The 22,756-nt window shown below is 40.7% G+C and overlaps 1 protein-coding gene across 4 annotated transcripts in view; it reads right to left on the bottom strand.

Moving 5' to 3' along the window:
* The window catches only part of SYNCRIP (synaptotagmin binding cytoplasmic RNA interacting protein), a 29,660-nt gene extending 10,321 nt beyond the window's left edge, over positions 1–19,339 (bottom strand). For 2 of the 4 annotated variants that reach the window (XM_058566673.1, XM_058566674.1), the window contains exons 1-10: positions 19,185–19,267; positions 17,665–17,824; positions 16,843–16,961; positions 16,624–16,731; positions 13,837–13,950; positions 13,561–13,737; positions 4,146–4,281; positions 2,956–3,161; positions 359–508; positions 1–41 (exon numbers count right to left, since the gene is read on the bottom strand). The exon at positions 1–41 is cut by the window's left edge and continues 81 nt beyond it. In XM_058566673.1, the coding sequence (XP_058422656.1) occupies positions 1–41; positions 359–508; positions 2,956–3,161; positions 4,146–4,281; positions 13,561–13,737; positions 13,837–13,950; positions 16,624–16,731; positions 16,843–16,961; positions 17,665–17,812 (1,199 nt within the window). In that variant the 5' untranslated portion in view covers positions 17,813–17,824; positions 19,185–19,267. Of the gene's footprint in view, positions 42–358; positions 509–2,955; positions 3,162–4,145; positions 4,282–13,560; positions 13,738–13,836; positions 13,951–16,623; positions 16,732–16,842; positions 16,962–17,664; positions 17,825–19,184 lie in introns of all 4 variants that reach the window. The other 2 variants (XM_058566675.1, XM_058566676.1) reach the window with 2 other exon arrangements.
* Positions 19,340–22,756: the final 3,417 nt, after the last annotated feature.

Here is a 22,756-nt window from a genome sequence, read left to right as displayed (position 1 = left end):
TTTTCTCCCTCCAAGTCTTTGCCATTCATTTCTTCCATAGCCTTAAAAAATGAGTTACCGATCAATAAGTAGGCCTTTCAGAACAATTATGATTCATTTAAAGTTAAAAAATCATTTATCGTTAATGTTGGAAGGATGAGATAAAATAAAATTGCTAGATTTTATTTAAAGATCCAGCTCTTCAACTAATTATCCTTTGACTTAGTTTACTAAGTTACGCAATTTGCTAACGCCAATAAAGCTTAGCTTGAGTAGATTATATGACGTCTGAGTTTCAATATTTTAAACCATTCTGATTCTAGGATAACTAAAAATCATTAGCCTAATTTAAATGTCTATAATTCCCCCAGTTATTTACCTTGACAGCACCATCTCGTTCATCAAAATGAATGAAAGCATAATCTTTTAGTTTCTTCACTCGTTCCAGTTTCCCAAACTGACTAAATGCCTTTTCTAAAATTTCTTCTGTTACAGTATTGGCAAGGTTGCGTACAAACAGCACTTTTACCTGAAATTTAAGAAAAAGAGAAACTCCCTGTATATTTCCAAAGGGTTCAATTTCCAAGATGTCACCACCCTACTCCACAAAGTTAACTTTAGTCACAATCCATTAGAAGAATATCAGAAATATAAAAGATAGACTAAGTTTTCAACTCATTTGGGTAAATACCAAGGACTGTGAGTGCTGGATCTAATGGGCAAAAAACCTGAACAGACATCTCTCACCAAGATATACAGATGGCAAATAAGCATATGAAGAGATTCTCAACACAGTATGTCATTAGGGAATTGTAAGTTAAAACAACAATGAAATACCACTACACATCTATTAGAATGGCCAAAATCCAAAACACTAACACCACCAAATGCTGGTGAGGATATGGAGCAACAGGAACACTGCCGGTGGGAATGCAAAATCGTACAGTCACTCTGGAGACGTTTGGCAGATTCTTACAAAACTAAACATACTTTTACCATACGATCCAGCAATCATACTCCTTGGTATTTACCCAAATGAGCTGAAAACACGTCCACATAAAAACCTGCATATGGACGTTTACAGCAGCTTTATTCATAGTTGCCAAAACCTGGAAGCAACCAAAATGTCCTTCAGTAGGTGAACGGATAAACACACTGTGGTACATGGAGACAATTATTATTCAGTGCTAAAAAAAAAATGAGCTATCAAACCATGAAAAGACATGAAGAAACTTTACATGCATATAATTAAGTAAAAGATAATCTTAAAAAGCTATATACTGTATGATTCCAACTATATGACATTTGGGAAAAGGTAAAACTACAGAGACAGTAAAAAGGATCAATAGTTGCCAGGAGTTAAAGGGGAGGGAAGGATGACTAGGTGGATCATGAAGGATTCTTAGGACAGCGAAACTATTATGGATGATACTATGATGGTGGATACATGTTGTACATGTGTTAAACCCATAGAACATACAACACCAAGAGTGAATCCTAATGTAAACTATGGTCCTTGAATTATAATCATGTATCAATGCAGGTTCACTCATTGTAACGAATGAACTACTCTAGGCAGGTGTTGATAGCTGAGGAGGCTGTGCATGTGTTTGGGCAGGAGATATATGAGAACTCTCTACTTTCTGCTCAAAGAAAAAGCTATGTGGTGGCTGGCCCGGTTAAGTGCACACGCTCCGCTTCAGCAGTCCGCGGTTCACAGATTCGGACCCCGGGCATGCACCAACACACTGCTTGTCAAGGCATGCTGTGGTGGTGTCCTACATAAAGTAGAGGAAGAAGGGCACAGATGTTAGCCCAGGGCCAATCTTCCTCAGCAAAAAGAGCAGGATTGGTGACCGATCTTAGCTCAGGGCTGATCTTCCTCACCAAAAAAAAAAAAAAAAAAAAAAAAAAAGCCTGTATGCTTTAGCTTTTAGTAAATTAGTAATTATTTTGCAATCAAAATGGAGGTGGTTATTTCCTTAAAATGTGAACACCATGCCCTGTGAGATAGCTGTTAAAAACATTTAATACTTAAAACAGGTGGTCAAAACTAATTAGGACCTGCTTTTGAAATCTTAGATAAAGAGGGGGTGGGGTATTCAAAATATTGATAAGATAAATTCTTTCAATCATGAAAGAATTTGAAATTATTTATTGAAATAAATAATTACAAAATTTCACCTTTTGCTCAGAAACATTATCACTTCCTCCTGAAATACTTGAAACAGCATCCATATTTCTTAAAGTGCTAACCCAATGTGAGCTTAATAGGCCAGAGGTAAAAAGAATCCTAAGTATCTTCTGTCCTCAAGACGACTTATCCTTTAATAATATTCGAAGTTCTAGCATTTCACATTCTTCTCTTGATTTAAGTGAACTAGTTGTATCTACTAGCCTACAACCATTAAGGGAGATTCTTAAAAGACAAAGGGTAGAATAATTTAACTGCAAACTGCACTAGTAAGTAAAGTGTTGACTCAAAAGATGTTTGTTCTCATAGGATGTCTCAACTGACTGCTGAAGCAGGATACCTAATAATAGCTAAACCTTGTAACTGCAGCAGCTTTGCTGAGGGCAGTACAGTTCACTATTTTTAGGAGTAAGACTTTTAACACAAAAACCATGTAAGCTAATGGCGCCATTCTCAAAAACCAAAAATATTGCTCTTAGAACCCACACAACGATGGAAGTGAACCATCTGCACAGCATGTAGGCTAACTACTTCATAATGAGTATGACAACTACACTTTAGGGCTGAGTATCCACGAACAAATTTCTGGATTCACTCTCCATGCACAGGGTATTATTCTGGTATGTGACCTTAACAAAGAACACTCCTCTCACTTTTAAAAATATGGTTTAACAACGTACACAGCTCATTTTATAAGTTCTTTTTTTCTCTTCTCTAAAGTCTTCCCTTCCCCTTCTCCCACCAACTCCCCCCTAAAAAATTTTTAACTTGACTGTCATTACCTTTGCCATAACCTCTGGATCAGGATCTTCTATAGGATCAGCCCATTCAACAGTTCCAACATTTCCCCAGACCTTGACTTTACCGCTCATTAACCTACGCCTTGCCTGGGCAGCTGTTTTGTGATCTTCATATTCAAGGAAGCAAAAGCCTCTGTTTTTTTTCTTGTCATCTGGTTGGTGGTATAAAATGACGTCTGTAAGACCCTCTGAAAGGAAGCAACCGTTACAAGGAAATTAGATAAAATAACAGACAAGGACAAATAGATCAAAAGATTTATTTTTCTAATATAATATTTGAATAGCAAAATGAAAACCTCATCTTTACAAGGGACTCTCAAAAAAGTGGTCCAGATAATTTACCTAATCCATACTTTCCACATGCTCCCAACAGAGAAATCTCCATGAAAAGAAAATGCATTCTTTTTAATTAGACCTAAGGGCTGCTCTGCTTCTATTTTAAATGACAGAGGCATAAAACCTTTACATAACTGTTTTAGGAAAATGGCAGTAGCGGTCAGACATGGTTAGACATTTTTATTATTCAAGTAAACACTAAAATTCTTTTTAATGACACTTTTCTGGCCTCAGACATCAATAGCTTTATTTCAAATGAAATAGAATATATTAGTATTATATAATAAGTTCAAATGTTCCTGGAGACTGATAACACGCAGATAATTTGCTAAACGTTCTAGCAGCCAAAAATATTTTCTAATAAAAGCAGCCTGCCATTTGGAAATTTATAAAAAATGCTTTACACGAAGCAACTGCACCATACTGACAACATATAATCTCTGCTTATAGCATCAGTACTTATTCCTATAATTTAGAAAATCAAATCATTACACATCAATCAATCCTACTAAGAATGTCAACCAGCACCTAGAAATACATAAAAACACACAAAGAAATACAATCTTCCCAAAGAGGGGCAGCACAACAATAATGCTGCAGACTGAGTTCAAATCCCAGCTGCATTCCTTACTTACTAGATAAGGTTCAGGAAGTTATTTCCTAAAACCCTCTGTGCCTGTTTCCCTTATCTGAAAAATGGAGTTACCTATCTCAAATGGGTGTAGTGAGAATACAAGTCAATAAACATAGTGTTTAAAACAGTGCTTAACACACAGAAGTATGCAATTACCTTCAGTATTAAAAGCTGCACCTCCTTCCAAATAAATCCAACTTACCTGTTACTTTGCTAAATTCTTCAAGAATCTGTTCCTTGGTTTTACTCTTAGGAATAGAGCCCACAAAAAGCCTATTGTTGGCAACCGAGATGCAGACACCAATGTGTTTTCCAGAACGAATTTCATGATTATTATACTGGAAGGGGAAAAAGTACACCATGTTTATAAAATATTTATAATATCCTATTATAAGTGCTTATTATATAAATATATGCAAATCTCGTACAAAAAACAAAATCTTTTAACAAATTAAAATTTCAACACTGTGTTTATCAAGTATTTTTATCCTTTAAAAAATAGTTACCATAAGACATTGTAAAAAGAAATTATAATCTGAGACAGATATGAAGACTGTACTGACAAAACAGACTAAACACGTTTATGGATTATATTAATGCAAAAACTTGTCAAGTCCTTGAAATTTAGGAAACTTCATAAAGTAGGAAATCAGGTCTGTAGCAGCTTAAATTCAAAACTGCCAATTCCACAATACCTTAATTTCTACTTAAATTCATCCTGCCAACCTGTTATCCTCATGCAAAGGAAATTGATTCAAATAGCAGCAAGCTGTCTGCTTTTCTTTTAATCAGCACCTAAGTCTATTTTTCCATGTCCCCTTCCCTCTTGTAAAAAATTGCAATAAGGAATTTTCAGCTTCAAATACTTAACTCTAAAAGGAAAGAACCTTGTTATCCTGAATCAGACCCTGTTTTTCCCCGTTTTGTTTTCATCAAGCCTACAATAAAGTTGGAGAAAGACAAGTAGACTGATTATGGTGCAAGTAGAGAAGCCAACTATAAAACTACAGTAAAAAGTAAACTTAATCTTCAAGTAACCACATCTCACAGAAGGGTGAGATACTGTAGAGGCAAAACCCAACCTGTCAAAATAACAAATCTAAGGATCAGTGTTACCTACAAACCAAAGTTTAAAAGCATTCGAGTTATCTAGAAAACTGGATTAATATATTACACAGTTAAAACCACCTCAAAATTTCATGTTACTAATAATGGTGGCAGCAGCAGTAGTAATTATTGATTAATCCCCCCATACCTGGCCTCAAAATCTATTTTGTATGCACAAACTAAAAAAACCAACATGAGTTTCCACATAATTTACAGACCAGCCTTATGGCAAAAGTAAAACCATTCCTCTCCCTAATATCCCCATTCTTGCACAAAAGGTACATCAGGTTTAAGAGAAGAAAATGTACATAAGTCAAAAAATCGACTCCCCCCTGTCCCTTTCTCCATCTCCAGATATTCAAAATTAAACAAAGTTCAAACGTCCTTCCTCCAGTTCAGAATAGTTTCATACTTTCTATCCCACTGACTGAGTTCACGCTGCCGAAATCACTGGTCATCATGATCCCAGGATTATCTCTATTCTCTACACTTATGCCAGAGACTTTTTTTTTTTTAAATGATCACTATTTTTGCCTATTGAAAAAAAAATCTCTCAATGGCTCCCCAACACCAAAAAAATAAAGTTAAAACACTTAGACATCATAGAAGCGCATCCTAAAATTTCTACTACTTTCCCTTTCTCTCCACAATACTATAATCTTAGCTATTTACACCACTTCTCAAACTGTTTCTGTAGTGCTAAGCCTCTGAATAAAATGCCTTCCCTGAAACTTCCACTATCCAAACTCCTCTGTAGATTTGAGCTCAACCATCAAATACTCTGCAATCCCTAAATCCTATAAAAGTCAACAAAAACACCCTTCTATGTTAACAAAGACCTACAGTTCTCAACAGGAGTTATTTTGCCCCCCAGGGGACATTTCACAATGACCAGAGACATTTTTGGTTGCCAACTAGGGGTGGGGGCTTGCTGCTGGTTATTTAGTGGGTAGGTAGAGGCCAGAGATGTTACTAAAACATCCTACAATTCACAGGATACTCCAGCATAACAAAGAATTACCTGGTCTAAAATATCAATACTGCTGAGGTTGAGAGAGCCTGCCACCAACTTTGTTTTCTCATAGTATTTATATATTCTATTTAGACCAAAAACCTCATAAAATCATAAAAGTAGAAATATACAAGTTACCTGCAAATAGTAAAGCAATGGTTGAATCCATCATTGCAGGGGATTATAGACAAGTAGACTACAATACCCCAATATTTCACAAATAAGTTAACCTAAGAGCACAAATTGCTTTAAGACATGTACATTCCCTAGATTCTTATAATCTAGCATCAAATAGCCAGCTTTAGTGACAAATCAATGGCTTTTCCTTTGGTCATCTAGTCTGTAAATCCTGGAGTTGTTAAAAACATTTAAAAACAGAAAAAGAATGGAAGGAAATATAAAGTGTTTAAAGGGAGAAATAGTTATTTTGAAGAGGACAGTATTTGGTATAATTTTTCCTTCTTTTGTATTTTTATCTTCCAGATGTTCTAAGAGCAGGAGCTATTTACTATAAGAAAATACGTAAGTTCTAAAAAAAAAAAAAAAAAAAAAAAAACTTGTAAGAAAAACTAGAATCCCTGGTTATACTACTTCCATCAACATGAACAACGCTGCTTCAAACTAGCAATGATTTCCATTATTCTCTACAGAAGAAAAGTTTCTTCCCTTCTAATCCATCATTGCTGGCCCTGCTATGGTTAATCAAGTCAGGGTAAGGTAGGTAGAAGGTATTTAGGATGACTGTGGTCTCTGAGCAATGTAAACGACATGAAGATTTAGCAGGACTTATAAACTATAACTCTTCACCCATTTTTTTTTAATTAAAAAAAAAAAAACACTTGAAACAATTAGAGCTAACCCACAAAAAGTAAACTGGTTCTCCAACAAAAATAAGTCATTAAAGGAGCAGAGGAGACTCTCTGGGCATATTGTCCAAATAAAGCAAAAGTACCTAAAAATAAAAATTTCTTAAAGCGAAGTCCCATCTACAGATTAAACATGCACTTTTATACGCATATTTGAATTGCTTAGTGTTCTCCCTCCTTAATATGATTAAAGACCAACCTATCACCTTAGATTCAAAAATAAACTTGCATCCCAGCAGGTGGGTAACAGTGAGTTAGACGATAGGCATTACAAAAACAACTGTTCTGACCTCTAATAAAGATTCTACTTTAATGCTGATAAACCCTAACTCTCAAGAGTTATTAGTATTATCAGGACAGTATGATAGCATCAAAATGAACAAAAAAGATGAAATCTTTCCAACTCTAGGAAGGTGGGCACTGACATTAAGAAGTTTTAGAAATCTAGCTCTCAGATCCAGTACCACAGTGAGGTGACCAAACAAAATAAAGATGAACTCTGAACGTTAATCAATGCAGTTTCAGCATTTCAGAACACCAAAACAGGAGTTAGACAGCCCGGAACATTCCTGTCATCTAAGCTCAAAATCTCAAGTCACTTTTTCCTTCCTTCATAGCCAGTCACCAAATCCCCAGAAATTTAGCAATCTCAGATTTGGAATCTGATCCACAAGTGACTGTTCAGTCTTCGCTCTTCTTATAGCAACAAAGCCACTATTTCCCAAGCCTGTCCACTTTATTTTTAAACATTTCTTCATTAGAAAGTCTTCTTTACATTGAGCCAAAATCTACTTCCTTAAAAATTCTATAATAAATCTATATCCTCCCCCAAATAACAGTACTTCATCTACCCACACACAACGCTCATGACTCAATTGTTTTCTATGCATGGTTAATCATTCCGTCACTGATAGTGGCAAACTAAAGTGCCTCCAAGTGTCACCAAATAGTGACATCCATAACACAAGATTGTACATGCAGACTGAAACTGAGAGTCTAGAATAAGCTGGAGATTGTTCCTAATCTTCCACTTCTAGACACCATGCCTCTATAACATGTAGTCCATGATTACCTTAGCTTATTCAGCAACCACATCACACTGCTGACTCACACTACAGCTTACTTGTGAAATTAGTTGTGTACAGGACTTGACTTTTTTCCCCACTCAGTTCCATCTTGCTGGTGTGAGATATCTGTCCCAGACTATCAAAATCTTTTCAGATCCTGATTTTGTCATCAGGATATTTATCACTGCATGCAGATTCAAGTCTCCAAACATTTCAAGGGCAGTCCAACTATGCCCTCATTTAAATCATTGATGAAAACTGGAACAGAACGTATAGCATACCACCACTATCTATCATTTCTCCCTTAAAAATCTTTAACCTCTCCTTTCTATTGCTGCCACCCTCCTGGCATTTGTTCTCTTCATCCAAACATCCTTCATTATTTTAGCATTTACATCATGCTACCCACACCAAGGCTCAAAACTTGAATGGCACCATGCAACTTAGCCCAGCAGTCATGACCACCACCTTCTGGCAGTGACTTTATCCAAGTTTTATCTCCTACTTCTTTCCACAAAAACACTGCTTCAACTAGATTCACCTGTTTCCTTTACTAGGTCCTGCTCAAACCTCTTTATCATCAAGTCTTCTCTAACAACCCCAACCCAAAGCAATCTACCCCTTCATTCCTGTTACCCTTTGAACCACCTACTTTAAACAGTAGTTAGCCTCTCATCTCCTACAAACTCTGAAGTCAAGAATTGGGTCAAACTACTACCTTGTATGCCCATAGTAAAAGTTTTCGTGTTAAACACACTAAATATTTGCTAAGTCGCTACTAAAATATTTTGTAGACTATCTTGTCAGCCACATTTATCAGAATGGTTGTACACGTGTACACAACCACTTCGGTGAATAAAACTATCAGTGGCAATTAAAACCAGAACTCTCAATGTTCAAATAGAGATCAACGACTCCAGTGTTTATAACATAGGTACCATTAGCATTTTCAGCAGGATACTTCCATTATATAGGACCGTAAAGGGCACTGCTGCGCCAGTGGCCCTGGGCTCCAATTCCAGCAGCACATCCCAAAATACACATACATACTTGCCTGCCCTTCCTCCTGGTCTTTGTGAAAATGCCAAACACTGCATATACAGTCATGCATCACCTAATGATGGGACTACGTTCTGAGAAATACGTTGTTAGGCCATTTCTTCATTGTGCGAACATGAGAGCATACTTACGTAAACCTAAATGGTACAGCCTACTAGACACCTAGGCTATATGGGACCACCATGGTATATGCGGTCCCAAATTGACCAAAACATCATTATGCGTGCATGACTGTACTTCCAAATGCGTCCCAGAAGTTGAAGGGAAAAGCATCACCTCCCATTAATCTAAGCTAATCTCTCTAACTGAAGGCGGCACAGAATAAATAACTGCAAATGCAAGCTAGGAAACCTTTAAATAGCAAAATGGCCCCTAGCTAATATGGGAATGTTACAAATTCTCATGTCATAAATAATGGATTAGATGGCACTGGTCAGCCAGTCAGGTTATTTATCCAGCACTTACTATACAGTAGCACTGTTCTAAATGTCGAAGATATAGAAAAAAAGAGTTTATATTTTGATGGAGAGAAGCAAATAATTTACAGTCTTAAGAATTTTTTTTTTTTTTTGGGCTCGTGAAGATTCACCCTGAGCTAACATCTGTTGCCAATCTTTCTCTTTTTGTATGTGAGCCGCCACTACAGCATGGCCACTGACAGACAAGTGGTATAGGTCCATGCCAGGGAACGGAACCCTGGCCACCAAAGCAGAGCACGCCAAACTTACCATTAGGCCACCAGGGCTGGCCCAGTCAAGAAATAATTTTAAGTGCACCTAAGCATTCTATTTTATCGTGTTCAGGACACTGTCATGGGGCAACTGGGTGGTAAGCTGCTCAAAGTCAGGAAAGGCCTTCTAAGAAGACCTGATTGATAAGAAGGCAGCAGCTGTGATAACTGGGAGACATGTCAGAAAGCAGAACAGCAGAAGGCAGCCTTGAGATGGAAACGGTCACAGCTTATGTGGAGAACAAAAAAGGCAAAGTATGGATGGAAGGGTAATAAGAGTTAAGAGGAGAGGTAAGCAGACACTTGATCCGACAGGGCCTCGTTTGGAAGCCACCATTCGAGTTTTCAAGCATGGGAATGTTGTAATCTAATATATGCTGCTGAATGGTAAGACTGTAAAGGGACAATGGAAGCAGTGAGACTAGCTAGAAGGTTTCCTCAAATGGTACTTTAGACTAGGGTGGTAGCAGTAAGATGGTAAAAAGTAGTTAGATGCAAAAATATGTTGACAGTAGAGACAGGACTTACTTCCTGAGCTCCTTTTAATACTACTTAAACCACTACATAATTTAAAGAATCAGGCTACCTGGCAACATAACTTGTACTGCTGATTTAAATCATTATGTCTAGTTAACAATAGGCACTCCAGCTAAACAAACCTGGTGTCAAACTAAAGCTGTATGGCCTCGGGCAAGTCACCCAGACTATTTACTCTTCTGCAGAATAAAGATAACTCCACTTACCTTGAAAAATGGGTTCAGATGGTATTTAAAGGTAATAATGTAACACCTAGCACAGTTCCTGTGCCTTAACAAGCAATCAAGTGGTAGTAGCTATTATTCACCTTTTCACAAATTTAGATCTTGCTTCTCTAGCTAGATTATCATCATTTAGGGATGAATTTTTCTATTCCCCCAAATACCAGGCAGATGTTGGCCAAAACTGGGTCATTTAAGAAATCTGCAATTGCTTCTAACTTCATGCCTCTTCCTCAGCTGTCAATATCAATTAACCCATTTTTATAAGTAATTCTGGTGCAGATTTTAACCCAGGGGGAAAAATCATCACTGAATCATATCAAAAAATAAGGCTGAATACATAAACTATCTTGACCTAAAGTGTTCCTCAAGAACAAACTACATGAAAGCAAAAAGAGATGTTGCTTTAGTCTTATCTATAAATAATGCAAAAGACGCATTTTCTGAACATTTGATTATCTACAACTAGAATGACAGTTCAATTATTGCAGATAAAAATGCACGTTGGATAGAGTTGTAATTCAAGTAGACTCTCACGATATAACACAAGCAGGGACAGTTTTCAAAATATGCTCTCTTAAGGACTATATTTAGGAAGGGTACTCATTTCCACAATAAATACAAAGTAGCAAAACACATCCAAATCAATTTGAGTTTTGTATTTCTCTAAGATTTCATTTCCTCAAAAGTCCAGTCCTTTCTTTTACCAATCTTTTACCGCTGTATTAAAGCAAATCCCTCAATTCTATTACCACCATAATTCCTGGGCACAGTAAAGCATCCTTTTAAAAAAAGCCATGATGAATACACCCAATTCATCCCAGTGGATGTATACCACTACACTAAGAACATCTTTAAAAAGGCACCAAAATGCAAAGCCTCCTATTCGTCAGGAAGTCAAAAATAATTATGTGCCCAGATAAGGACTCAAATCACAAACAGAAAAATATGTAAAGAAGTTTAGGACAAGAGTTAGTTCCTAGACCAATCAAAATGGCTGTTTGGCTATCTCTGGAAGTGTCTGAATTACAATTTAAAAACTATATTAATAAGACTATATACTATGAGCCTACAGCCATGCCATTTTGGACTGTATTATATGTTAAGCCAAGGCAACTGCCCAAACTAAAACATATTTCATAATGTGTATTTATTAGCACCCAAAATCATCATGTTACAACTGGATTATATATCACCTTCCTCTAATGATGTATCTTTTAAGTTTTCTGGAAATTGTCTACAATTTTAGTGAGGACCTACCATAGTGTATTTTTCACAGAAAGAATTAAGTATTCTATAAATGATAGTTTAATGATTCCTTTCAAAAATGTTAATAGATACACAAATCATACTTAAAACACTAAGTAACCGGGGCCAGCCCCGTGGCTTAGCAGTTAAGTGTGCGCACTCGGCCACTGGCGGCTCAGGTTCGGATCCTGGGCGCGCACTGACACACCGCTTGTCCGGCCATGCTGAGGCAGCGTCCCACATACAGCAACTAGAAGGACGTGCAACTATGACATACAACTATCTACTGGGGCTTTGGGGAGAAAAAGGGGGGAACAAAAAAAAAAGAAGAGGAGGACTGGCAACAGATGTTCGCTCAGGGCTGGTCTTCCTCAGCAAAAAGAGAAGGATTGGCATGGATGTTAACTCAGGGCTGATCCTCCTCACAAAAAAAAAAAACCACTAAGTAACCATACTTATTAAATAAAATTAATATTTTATTTAATGCCTAGTAAATAAAATGGGTCTGACATCACTGGACAAACTCTGTACTAGCTTTTTGTAGTAAGATAGCTCATTGCCTTCTCAACCATTCTACATTTCCATATTAAAACTTACCGCTACTTTATTACTACCTGGCAAAAATGTTCTACTCTCTTATAGATTAAAGTGGATGATCTCTAAAGTATCTTTCCAGAACTCTAAAAAATCCTTAATTTTACCCGAACTATTTAAACTAAAATTCTGACAGCTCAAAGCTCCCTATAGAGCTATACACCCTCTGAAACAGAAAGCATTCTTTGGAGGGAAAAATCAACAATGATTTAAAAAGAAATACCTAAACTCCTGAATTCTTTTTTTGAAGACACCCATATTCTTCCAAGGAGCATACTTTTCTAGTGTTAAATCCTTACCACATTCAATTCTACACACCAATGGAGAGATTCAAGCAACAAAGAAAGCAAGTATACTGGTTTTCTTTTTCTCCTTAAAGCTTTTGCCTTAAAATGCAATGTCTGATGAGGAGGGAAGGAAAAATAAAATTCAGGACGCAAAAATCAGTCTGAGGACTTTAAGTTTGTTTAGAATTACCCATAAAATGTATAAGCCAGATAAAGCAAATTTAACAAACATCTGCTATAGTGAACCATTTACAAAAATTCCTCCCCAGTTGTACTTTTTGGTACATTTCTTGGGTTGAAAGTAATCCTTGGCATTTTCAACTACAAAACGTAAAAACCACTTGAGTCACAGAATTTAATAAAACTAGCTTAAAGAAAAGTTATATAAACCATAATTTGAAACATTAAAATTCTTTTTTAAAAGTTGGGAAAATAACTAGGTCCTCACCTAACATCTGGTGCTTTTAAATCAAATGTTGCCACTCTCTACAAAATTCTTTATTTCATTAACCAGAAATTTATCATCAGAATGTCTTTGTGAAATATTTTAGAAAAAGGGACGGCCCAGATATGGCCAGAAATTATGGGAGCCCTATCTATTAGTTACTTTCCTAAACCTTTTAACATTCTTATAAATTTAAAAAATAAAATAAATACTCAGCCAGATGTTTCAAAGAACCAATAACTAGGAACTCTGCCACACTACCTTACAGATCCTGAGTTCGATCAACTACACATGCAAAGACTACTGCTCCATACACAATGTGAAAGGCAATGCCTAATCCAAGCACTTCAAAAAAAAAATCTGGTGAACTCTTAGACACAATAAGAAAAAACCTGGCTTTAACTAAAGGTAACGAATGTGAAAACGAAGGGAACAAAAACTTACCAGTTTAACAGCCTCCTGAGCTGCTTCTTTTGTACAAAAAGTGACAAACGCATAACCCCTATTGAGACCAGTGAGTGGATCCATCATTAGACGAAGATCCCATATAGGTCCAGCTTTCTCAAATAATGGAACAAGTTCATCCTCAAATAGATCTCTCGGGATCTTCCCCACAAATATCTGTAAATTAAACATGAAGTAAAAACCATGGAGAGTTTCTTTAGGAAACCAGATACTTGTGCATTTACTACAAAAAGTACAAGTTTTTAGTTTCTTTACCTCAGTGCCAACAGAAGGCTGCTGACCTGAATAAACGGAATCTGGAGGCGGTCCCCCATACTTCCTCTGTCCAGTGGTCACATCAAGTGTGTAGCCCGTTCTTTCCAAGAGTGCCTTGAAAAGTTCAAATATCATTAATACATTTAATTCACAAGACCACACCCATGCATTTAGCAGTTAAAAATCAATCTTGTTCAAATCTTTCTATTTATCTTGGCAATATTCCCTACAAATAGGTTTCTGGTGTCTGTTTTAGAAACTCCCGTTTAATGTGCATTTGTAATAGCCCTAATATATAGCGAAAATTTCAGGATCCTCTTCAAATTATTTTCCAGTCTCCAATTAATTATTGAGCAGTGCTTAGTGAACAACAAAAAACTAATATTAATCCACTGACAACTTTCAAGACAGAGTGTATCTATTCTGCTACTACCACCTAAAAAAAATTACCGCACCTAAATTTGGTTGAGTTTAATCCTCTCCTAAAGAAGCTGAACAAGTTCTGTCTCCCAAGTCTGCAGTTCTTACCCAATAAATTCCCCATACCACACACTCCTGGGTACATAATGTCAATATGGACATTTCAGCAACCTTTATAGAAATTACACTTCTGAAGCTAAGTCTAGAAACTTAGGAGCTATAGGAAAGATAACCTCTTACTCATTTGACATTCCAGTGCCACGTTTCACAGGACAGCATGGATCATTCAGAAATGTGAGAGCCAAAATAACTTTGAAAACTCTATGAACTTGCAACATTGTGACAGAACTTCTACATTTTATCTCCCTAAAAGTGAACTGATAAAATTTACACAACTCATATTTACTCAAAGCATTAGCAGATTCTCTTCATTCCTTATTATAGGCAAAACTACTACAAAGTAGTAGTCCGCTGTTTAGCCTAAGGAAAAAAACCAAGAATTATTCCCCTTCTCTACCATCTCAACCACAAAGCACAAAACTGGTTTTCTAAAAAATAAAACCAATCTAATATTTAGCTGATAAATCCTGAAATAAAAACAAACACCAGGCACATGACGAAACTTATCAAAACGCCATTAAATGATCTGGGGTCACCTCAGTCTCTGAAAATGACTAGACAGAGTTAAAACATCTTTTACTCAAACAACATTAAATGTTTATGAAAAAATACTAGAATTGATAAAAACTCCTCTATTCCTAAGCTCTCTAACAAAAAGGCCCACAAAGTGCTACATATTTTAAGCAATCTTTCTATTATACACAGGTATATTCGCTTAAAGGTACAGCAATAGGTTAGTAACAAAAATAATTACTATCACATAAACTATTAAATGCCTCATCATCCCTTTTTCTCATATGTAATCCCTGTGCTTTTCACCTTAATCTTTATGACCCAAATAATCTTTTATGTCAATTCCTAAAAACAAAAAGGAAAAACTTATTCCCTCTATCCAACATCCTATAAAAACGCCTCTAAGCCTTCTTGCCACAATTTAAGTCACACTAAAGCTTTAAGCCATTCCCTTCCAAAGACAGAACTGAAAGTCACACAAAGTAAACTTCAAATTTTTTATAAAACTGTAGTAATTCTAACTCCCAAATGTAGATTTAATTACAACTGATATAATTACAGTGGGGACAACTATATTCCATTTCTACAGAAAAATTAGATTTACAGTTCAAACACAATTCACTCATAGCTGGACCTGTGAAAGCTCAAAGTTATGGATAACATTAACAGCTAATTTCATATTCCAAGCTTCCCTCTTCCCATACATTAAAACACCACTCAACACCTACATCCTTCTTAATAACTGATTTTCTTAAACCATAACCCGGGGTTCAAGAGCACCGGCACACTGTATTAAGAACACCAGATTAAAACTAGTATGATCACCATATTCCCTATGAACTAAAAACCAACCCAAGATCAAAACCCAGTTGAATGTGAAGCTATTTACTGCTCTATACGACTTTAAAAAAAAATTTCCCACTCCCCAGCCTCAGTTTCCTCATTTACATTTCCAGACTAATCAATTTTATTGTTAAAGGCTGCTTTTAGAAATCAACAAATTATGGGCCAGCCCCGTGGCTTAGCACACGCTCCGCTGCTGGCGGCCCGGGTTCGGATCCCAGGTGCGCACCGACGCACCGCTTCTCCGGCCATGCTGAGGCCGCGTCCCACATACAGCAACTAGAAGGATGTGCAGCTACGACATACAACTATCTACTGGGGTTTGGGGGGCGGGGGGGAATAAATAAAATCTTTAAAAAAAAAAAGAAATCAACAAATTAGCCTTAAGAACCCATACTAATGGGAGGGAAAGAAGACAGTGTTAAAATTCTAAAGCCATTTTATCTGGGGGCTTGAGACTCCTAAGAAAAGCAGTCAACTGCTAAACGTACACACTCCACCATATGAGGTGAACTGATTCCCTCCCATTTTGGCTCCAATGTCAGTAACCTGGTTTTGTAGCTTTTCAAAAAGTATCTAGAAATATGGTGAATGTATTTCTTCAAATCTTCTATTTAGAATACACCAATAGCACAGATTTAAACATCTGCAGCTGTGTAACAAGAAAAACTTAAGAACAATGAATTGTTTTAGAATCAGAAATAGTTAAAGGCAGGAAACTTTTCAAAAAGTAGTAATTAGAAAAGATTAACAAATTATCTCATGGTCATTAACTCTCAACATCTTAAAAAACACCACCCATTTCACACCCAAGGAATATTTACCCAAGCTAGAAAACAGTCAAAAGAAGTTTAAAACTGAAGGGATTAAAAAAAGTTTTTTAAGACATACCTTAATTTTTGCCTCATCTGGTCCTTTGCTAGAATCTGCTACTTTGGTCCCCTGTTTTTCTCTCTGCCTGTATGTCTTCATGACTCCACATAAAAAGGCACTTTTGTTCTGTAAAGGAATTTTCCAATTATATTTAACAATAATTGTCTTACCTGTATGTAATCAAATAAAACAAACTATATCAAAACTACAAGTTTTTCATTCTTTTTACAACATTACCTGAACATGAGAGAGATCACTGTCTTTAAACTGCTGAAGAACTGCCAATGCGCCGTCTTCATTGAATTCTTTTAAAGCTTCGATAGCTCTTTCATCTAAATCACTATGTGCAACCAGCCCTGGAGAAGACAAAACTTTAATTAATCGTCAACTTTCAATATTTTTGGAAAGACTTTTTTTTTTTTAAGAAAAGACCATGTTTGCCAATACAAGTACATGTGTGCCAACTAACAATTCTTCCATTCCCGTTATCATCTATATAATGAAAAAAACACCTTCTTTAGCCATTCTGAACTAAAAAAGGCCTCTCAACCACACATACGATAATGAATCAACTTCTTTTATATCTCGCTCTGTATCTAAGTCAGTTCTAAACACTAATTATTTCTAGAGTAAACACATAGGCTTACAAATTCTAAAATCAACCAACAAAGTACCAAGCATGACAACTGAACTGCTACTCGATTTCAAACGCCACTAGAAAAAGCAAGTCACACCAAGACCGACTACAAGTCCTCGGTTACCAAGTTATTTAACAAGAATCCGACTTTAAAAATACCCCAAAAAGTCACGTGACCTGCTCCCAACATTTAGCAGCTGTTGCTACCATCATATACTTATCCATCTGGCCAGCCAACCTTTACCTCTTAACCCTTCCTTTTTCCCTCCCTCTATACACCTTAACCTCTAGGTCAAAACTATCACAAGGCAAATCTCCAGTTCCCACACTTATTGGAAACCACAAAAAGTTGCTATTTTAGCTCAAAGCCAGAAATCCAATAGAAAAATTTCTAATATAATTTTGCAAGTGTTAGTTCTTACCTGCAACGTAAATTTCATCTAGTTTTTCAGCAACTTTCTGTGGTAAACCAGCATCAAGCAATGTCTGAAAATTTTCTGAATGGATAACTGCAGAAGTAGTATCCATGGGCTCTTCAGTACCATTTCCATTAACATGTTCTGTAGCCATGTTTCCAGAGATCTGTTCAAACGCAATAAGCAAAATTAAACTAGAATCTTCAAAAAGGGTAGAAGACAATATGAGAGCCCCAATCTTTACTTCCTCTACCAATTTCTACACCAGCCAGCCTGCGCCTCCCTTTAAAGAAACCTTACTTGAAAGACACTATCGCCTCACAAGCCAGATTTGGAGCGCGGGGCACAGAAGGACGGATTCCCTATGTTTTTCCTTAGCACCACCCCTGACTCACCTGCTAACACTCCCTAGGAAAAACCATATTACAAAAGGAGCCCAATCAGCACGAGGACGAGCCAGCGTGCCACATGCAGCTGTGCCCGGACAGAGACGGAGGTGTGCGTGGAAAAAGCAAAGCTGGGCTTTTCCCTCTCAAAGGTAAACCCCAAAGTGCGCGCTTTTCCCGCCTGCCGCTTATAGATCGGTAACAACAGCCAGCGAAGAACAAAGCGCTCATACAGCTACCTTCCCACCACCCAATTTCTCCACCCTTCACCCCCGCACCCCAAAGCCCGCCCCCGACTCCGCACCCACAGCGGCAGCCTCACCGCGGCGGCCACCGGGAGCCCATTAGAAACACGTGCTCTGCGCCTTCAAATGTCCTACAACTTCCTTCAACGGAAACCCACCGCGTCCCAGGCCAAGCCGACCGTCACTGGCTCCCGACATCAACCCGGAGCCCCCAGAAAGCAGCAGCAGCTCAACCTCGCCCCTCAACACCGAGGTCGCGGCGGCGCCAGGCCACAGGCTCTCCCCGCCCCCCGCGCCGCCGTCCCCGCCGTGACACATGGCTCTCTCCGCCCCAGGCGCCGGCGACCCCCGGCCGCCCGCTCGCCCCGCCGAGACAGGAGCCGCGGCGCGCGCTGCAAGCCCCCACCCCTCGCCGGTCTGTGCAAGGACTGCGGCGCCGGGACCAGCTGTCCCACCCCCGGGCCGGGGCCGGCGACCCGGCGGCGTGCGAGCGTTCCGCGAACTGCCCAACACCCGCCGGAGCGCGAGCACCGCCCCAGAGCCCCGCGCGGCTGCGGGACGGGACCCGCTCCTCTCCGCCCACTCCCGCGCCGCGGCCGCGGCCACGACAGCACCAACTCCGCCGCCGCTCGCGGTCCGCGCGGGCCACGGGGCCGCGGGGGCGCCTCCTCCCGGGAGCGCCGCAGACAAAGCCCGAACGGCGGCAGCACATGGACGAGGAGGAAGTGGCGGCGCGGGCCGCGGCCTACTCCCAGGCAGCCCCAGTCAACGTGCTCCTCTCCCCCTTGGAATCCATTTTCCAGAAAAGCCGGTTTCTCCCCGCACCGCCCTCCCCTAGCTCCCTCCACAATGTCACGGAGCTCCCCTCCCAGACCCGGGCCCTGGCGGTCGTTACCTCTCCGTTGGGCTGCGGCGGAGAAATCCTGTCCGAGGAGATCGGGTTGCGGGAAACGCGTGCTCGCTGCTCCCTGTGTCCGGCGCGAGTGGAGCTGTTGTAAAATGGCGGCCGAAGCTCACGCCGCTGGCAGCAAACCCGATCCAGTTCCACTCGCCTCCGAGCGCGCTCCCGGTGCGCGCGCGCGCCCCCCGCGTGACCCCCCCCCCTTCCCTCCCCTCCCCTGCCCTCCCCTCCCTCGCGCGTCCGCTTCTCACTCACTCCCTCAGCCCCTGCGCTCCTCCAGCTCCTCCTTCTCCCCCTACCACCACCACCAGCCTCCCTCCGCCTTCGTCTCTCGGCCTTTCTTCTTCCCCTCCCCGCTCCTTTCCCCCACCACTCCCACTCCCGTCCGCGGCCGCTCAGCCACGAGTGGCCACCTTTCCCCTCCCCGCTCCCTCGCTCCCTCCCTCGCTCTCTCGGCCCTGTCTCCTAGTCCCTGCCTAGTCGGCTTCTCTCTTTCTCTCTCCCGCGCCGACGTGACGACGTAGCCTACGCCAGGGGACGCGCGCCTGCGGACTCCGCCCCCACGCCCCACCGCCTCCCTTGCTCCTCACCGCCCCCCCCCCCCGGGGGCGCGAGACCCCGCCCTTCCGCTCCGGCGGCGGCGGCGGCGGCGGGGCCTAGAGTGAATGAAAGGCCCGCCCCTTCCCCTCCCGACACTCCTCCGCCCGCTCCCCTCCAGGCGGGGCGGGGCGAGGCGAGGCGGGGCGGGGCGGGCCGGGCCGGGCCGGGCCGGCTCAGCGTGTCCCACTTGTCCTCCTTTGTCAGGAGACAGGCATCTCCCCACCCCGCCCCACCCCACCCCCACCGCAGCACCACGCGCACGCCACCCCCGCCCCCGCTCCCGCCCCGGGTCGGCGGAGCGCGGGGCGGGAGCGCAGCTCCCCGAGGGAACCCACCGGGCCGTGCGCGGCCGGTACGGCGCGTGCCCGCGCAGCCGTTCCATGCGATGTCCACGCCGCCGCCACCCCGGGCTCGCCTCGCTCGGGAAGCTGCAGGCGCACGTGTCCCCTGGGGCGGGGCGAGGCAAACAATGGGGCGGCGGGGGGGGGGGAGGGGAGCGGCGCGGAGACCCGCGGAGCTTTGGTCCACCTGGTCGGTGGGACACGAGTGCGGCAGTCGCTCAGGGGAGCCCGGGTCTCCTGAGCTGGACAATGGGACCTCCCGGGGCCCGCGCCTGCCCGGCTTCGCTTTCACGAGAACCTTGGCTAGAGGAAGGGGCGCCCGACGCTCGGACGAGGAAACCCCGGCTGCTTTTGCGGGGAACGGGGCTGGCTCCAGTGGAGCGAGGAGCTGCTCCCGCCGTGGGGTGATACGAAGGCCAGATTTGGAAGCGAAACCGCCCGGTGGTGAAGAGTTGTGCAATACTCCGTTTCAGTGCCTGGCCTTGTAAGCAGTTAAGGGCTTTCTTACAGCACAGTTTGAGCAACTTGAAGCAGCATAAAGCTGCGTGGTTAGGGCAACTGCGAGGGACATATCGGTGTTTCTTTTCAAAAATCTTGGCAACTAAATCTTATGTGAAGTGACATTTCCTTTGTAACCGTTTACTAGGTACAAGACAAGACAAAGGTATTTGAATTTCCAACAGGATATGGATACTAATTTTATCCATTGCAGCTGTAATGAAAAATAGAAATAGTGTCCTTTGGATTAAAAAACAAGCTTATTTTGAAGCGCTCGCTGGTCGCCTCAAATAAGCTCTATGCTATGACAACAAATCAGTGGTTCGAGGAAAAATTAGATGAGCCCTCTTCAAAGTGCTTAAGCATGTAAAATGCCAGATTATTTTCATAGGTACCTGGATCAAAATATGAAATACTTGACCAAAGTACTATCTAGCCAACCTGTTAGCAAGGATCTGAGATCTCCATTACCTAAAATCTCTTACTATCAAACATGTACCTGCTATGGTATTCACCTGATTCAGCAACGGATTTTAGTTCATAATCCGAAAATCGCAGATAATGTTATAAATGAAAAACAACCAAAATGTTTAATACTAAAATATAATACAAATAGAGTAGTCCTATGGATTAAAGAATGAAAGTAATAGATATGAACCACCCAGTGCTTTTTATTTAGACCTCCTTGGGGATCCACGTTCCTTTATTTAAAAAAGTGCCTCTACCTAGGCAATGTCTTCAATCAGATGACTCAAGACTCCCAAATTAAACTCTCTAGCTCTTCTCTGGTCTCTAATTCCCTTGTCTACCCAGCCCCTAGCCCTTTAAGTGGGCTTTCAGGCACTCCAAATCAACATTTCAAAACACGGAGCACGTGATCTTTCCTCTACTCTTGCACCTCTAGAGTTCCTATCTCAGTGAACATCAGCCACATCCATCCTAGACACTGATGCAGGACACTACCTTCTCCCTCAGTGCGGTGTCAGTTAATCATGTCCTGGCAGTTGTGTCTCTGTAATATATCTCCACTTCCCTCTGTGTTGCAACCAGGAGAGAAGCCACCATCATCTACCCACCCTGACTAAAGATATGGCCTGATTCTTCCACCTTTGAAGCTTTCCTAATCCATTCAAAGCTCAAATGTCTCTCCCTTTCCCCGGCCCCCATTTAATTGCAAATAAGACCCTGTAGAGCATCTGCTTAAAACCCTTCATTAGCTATCCGTTACACTTAGAACAAAAGCCAAAATCCTTAGCTAGATCAACAAAGCCTGCCATGGTCTATCCCGCCTGTCTCCCCACATATTTCAGCCACTCTCCCAGCTTCAGCAGGCCTTCTCTCAATTCCGGCATGTCTCATGTTTGCACACAGTGAGGACGTAGACAGAGAAGAGACTGATACCTTTGAGCAGGCCTGAGAAAAAAGCAATCAGTCGTGCTCTCCATTTGACACCTTTTTGAGTGAAATAATAGTATAATTTTCCTCCTGACCTACAGAACTTGTTATTCCAGGCTTGACTCCAAGAATTACTATTATTACTGAAACAAGGGGAATTCCTAATAATACGTCTAAAAGAAACCAAACTAGTAGATTGATCTATTCACTTGGTGTGATAGATACACTGGGCTAGATTGAAACGTATGTGAAAGATCTGGCACAAGAAAGTGCTCAATAAATATGTGTCCTTACTTCCCTGAATCCTCTTTATTACCTAGCATGAGATTTGATGCTTAGTAAATTTTGCTGAATAAAACCAAAGGATAATAGGCTGAGACCCAAACAACCTTGGCTCTAATCCCAGATCTGCTACTAAAGGATAGTGTGAGCTTGGATAAATCATTTCACCTCTCAGAATTTCTGTTTCATCATCTATAGAAAAAGTACATTGAAACATAATTTTTAAAATCTTTTCTAGCTCGAACATTTCATAATGTAGAAAAAAATTTCTCAAACTCTTTCTCTGGCATCTCGTTGCTTAAAAACATTCAGACGTCCTATTTGCCACTTAAGATCTTGTCCATTTGAATCTCAACTTCCACATATAGCAAAATATCCTGCTATACCCCTTATATGGACTCTTGCTCCAAACAAAAGTAATTGCAACAACAACAAAGATTGATAATATCT

The sequence above is a fragment of the Diceros bicornis genome, chromosome 23 (assembly GCF_020826845.1).
Source record: "Diceros bicornis minor isolate mBicDic1 chromosome 23, mDicBic1.mat.cur, whole genome shotgun sequence".
Classification (NCBI taxonomy): domain Eukaryota; kingdom Metazoa; phylum Chordata; class Mammalia; order Perissodactyla; family Rhinocerotidae; genus Diceros; species Diceros bicornis.
Note: the sequence above shows the minus strand (reverse complement) of the source record. Positions and strands in the feature narration are given on the sequence as shown.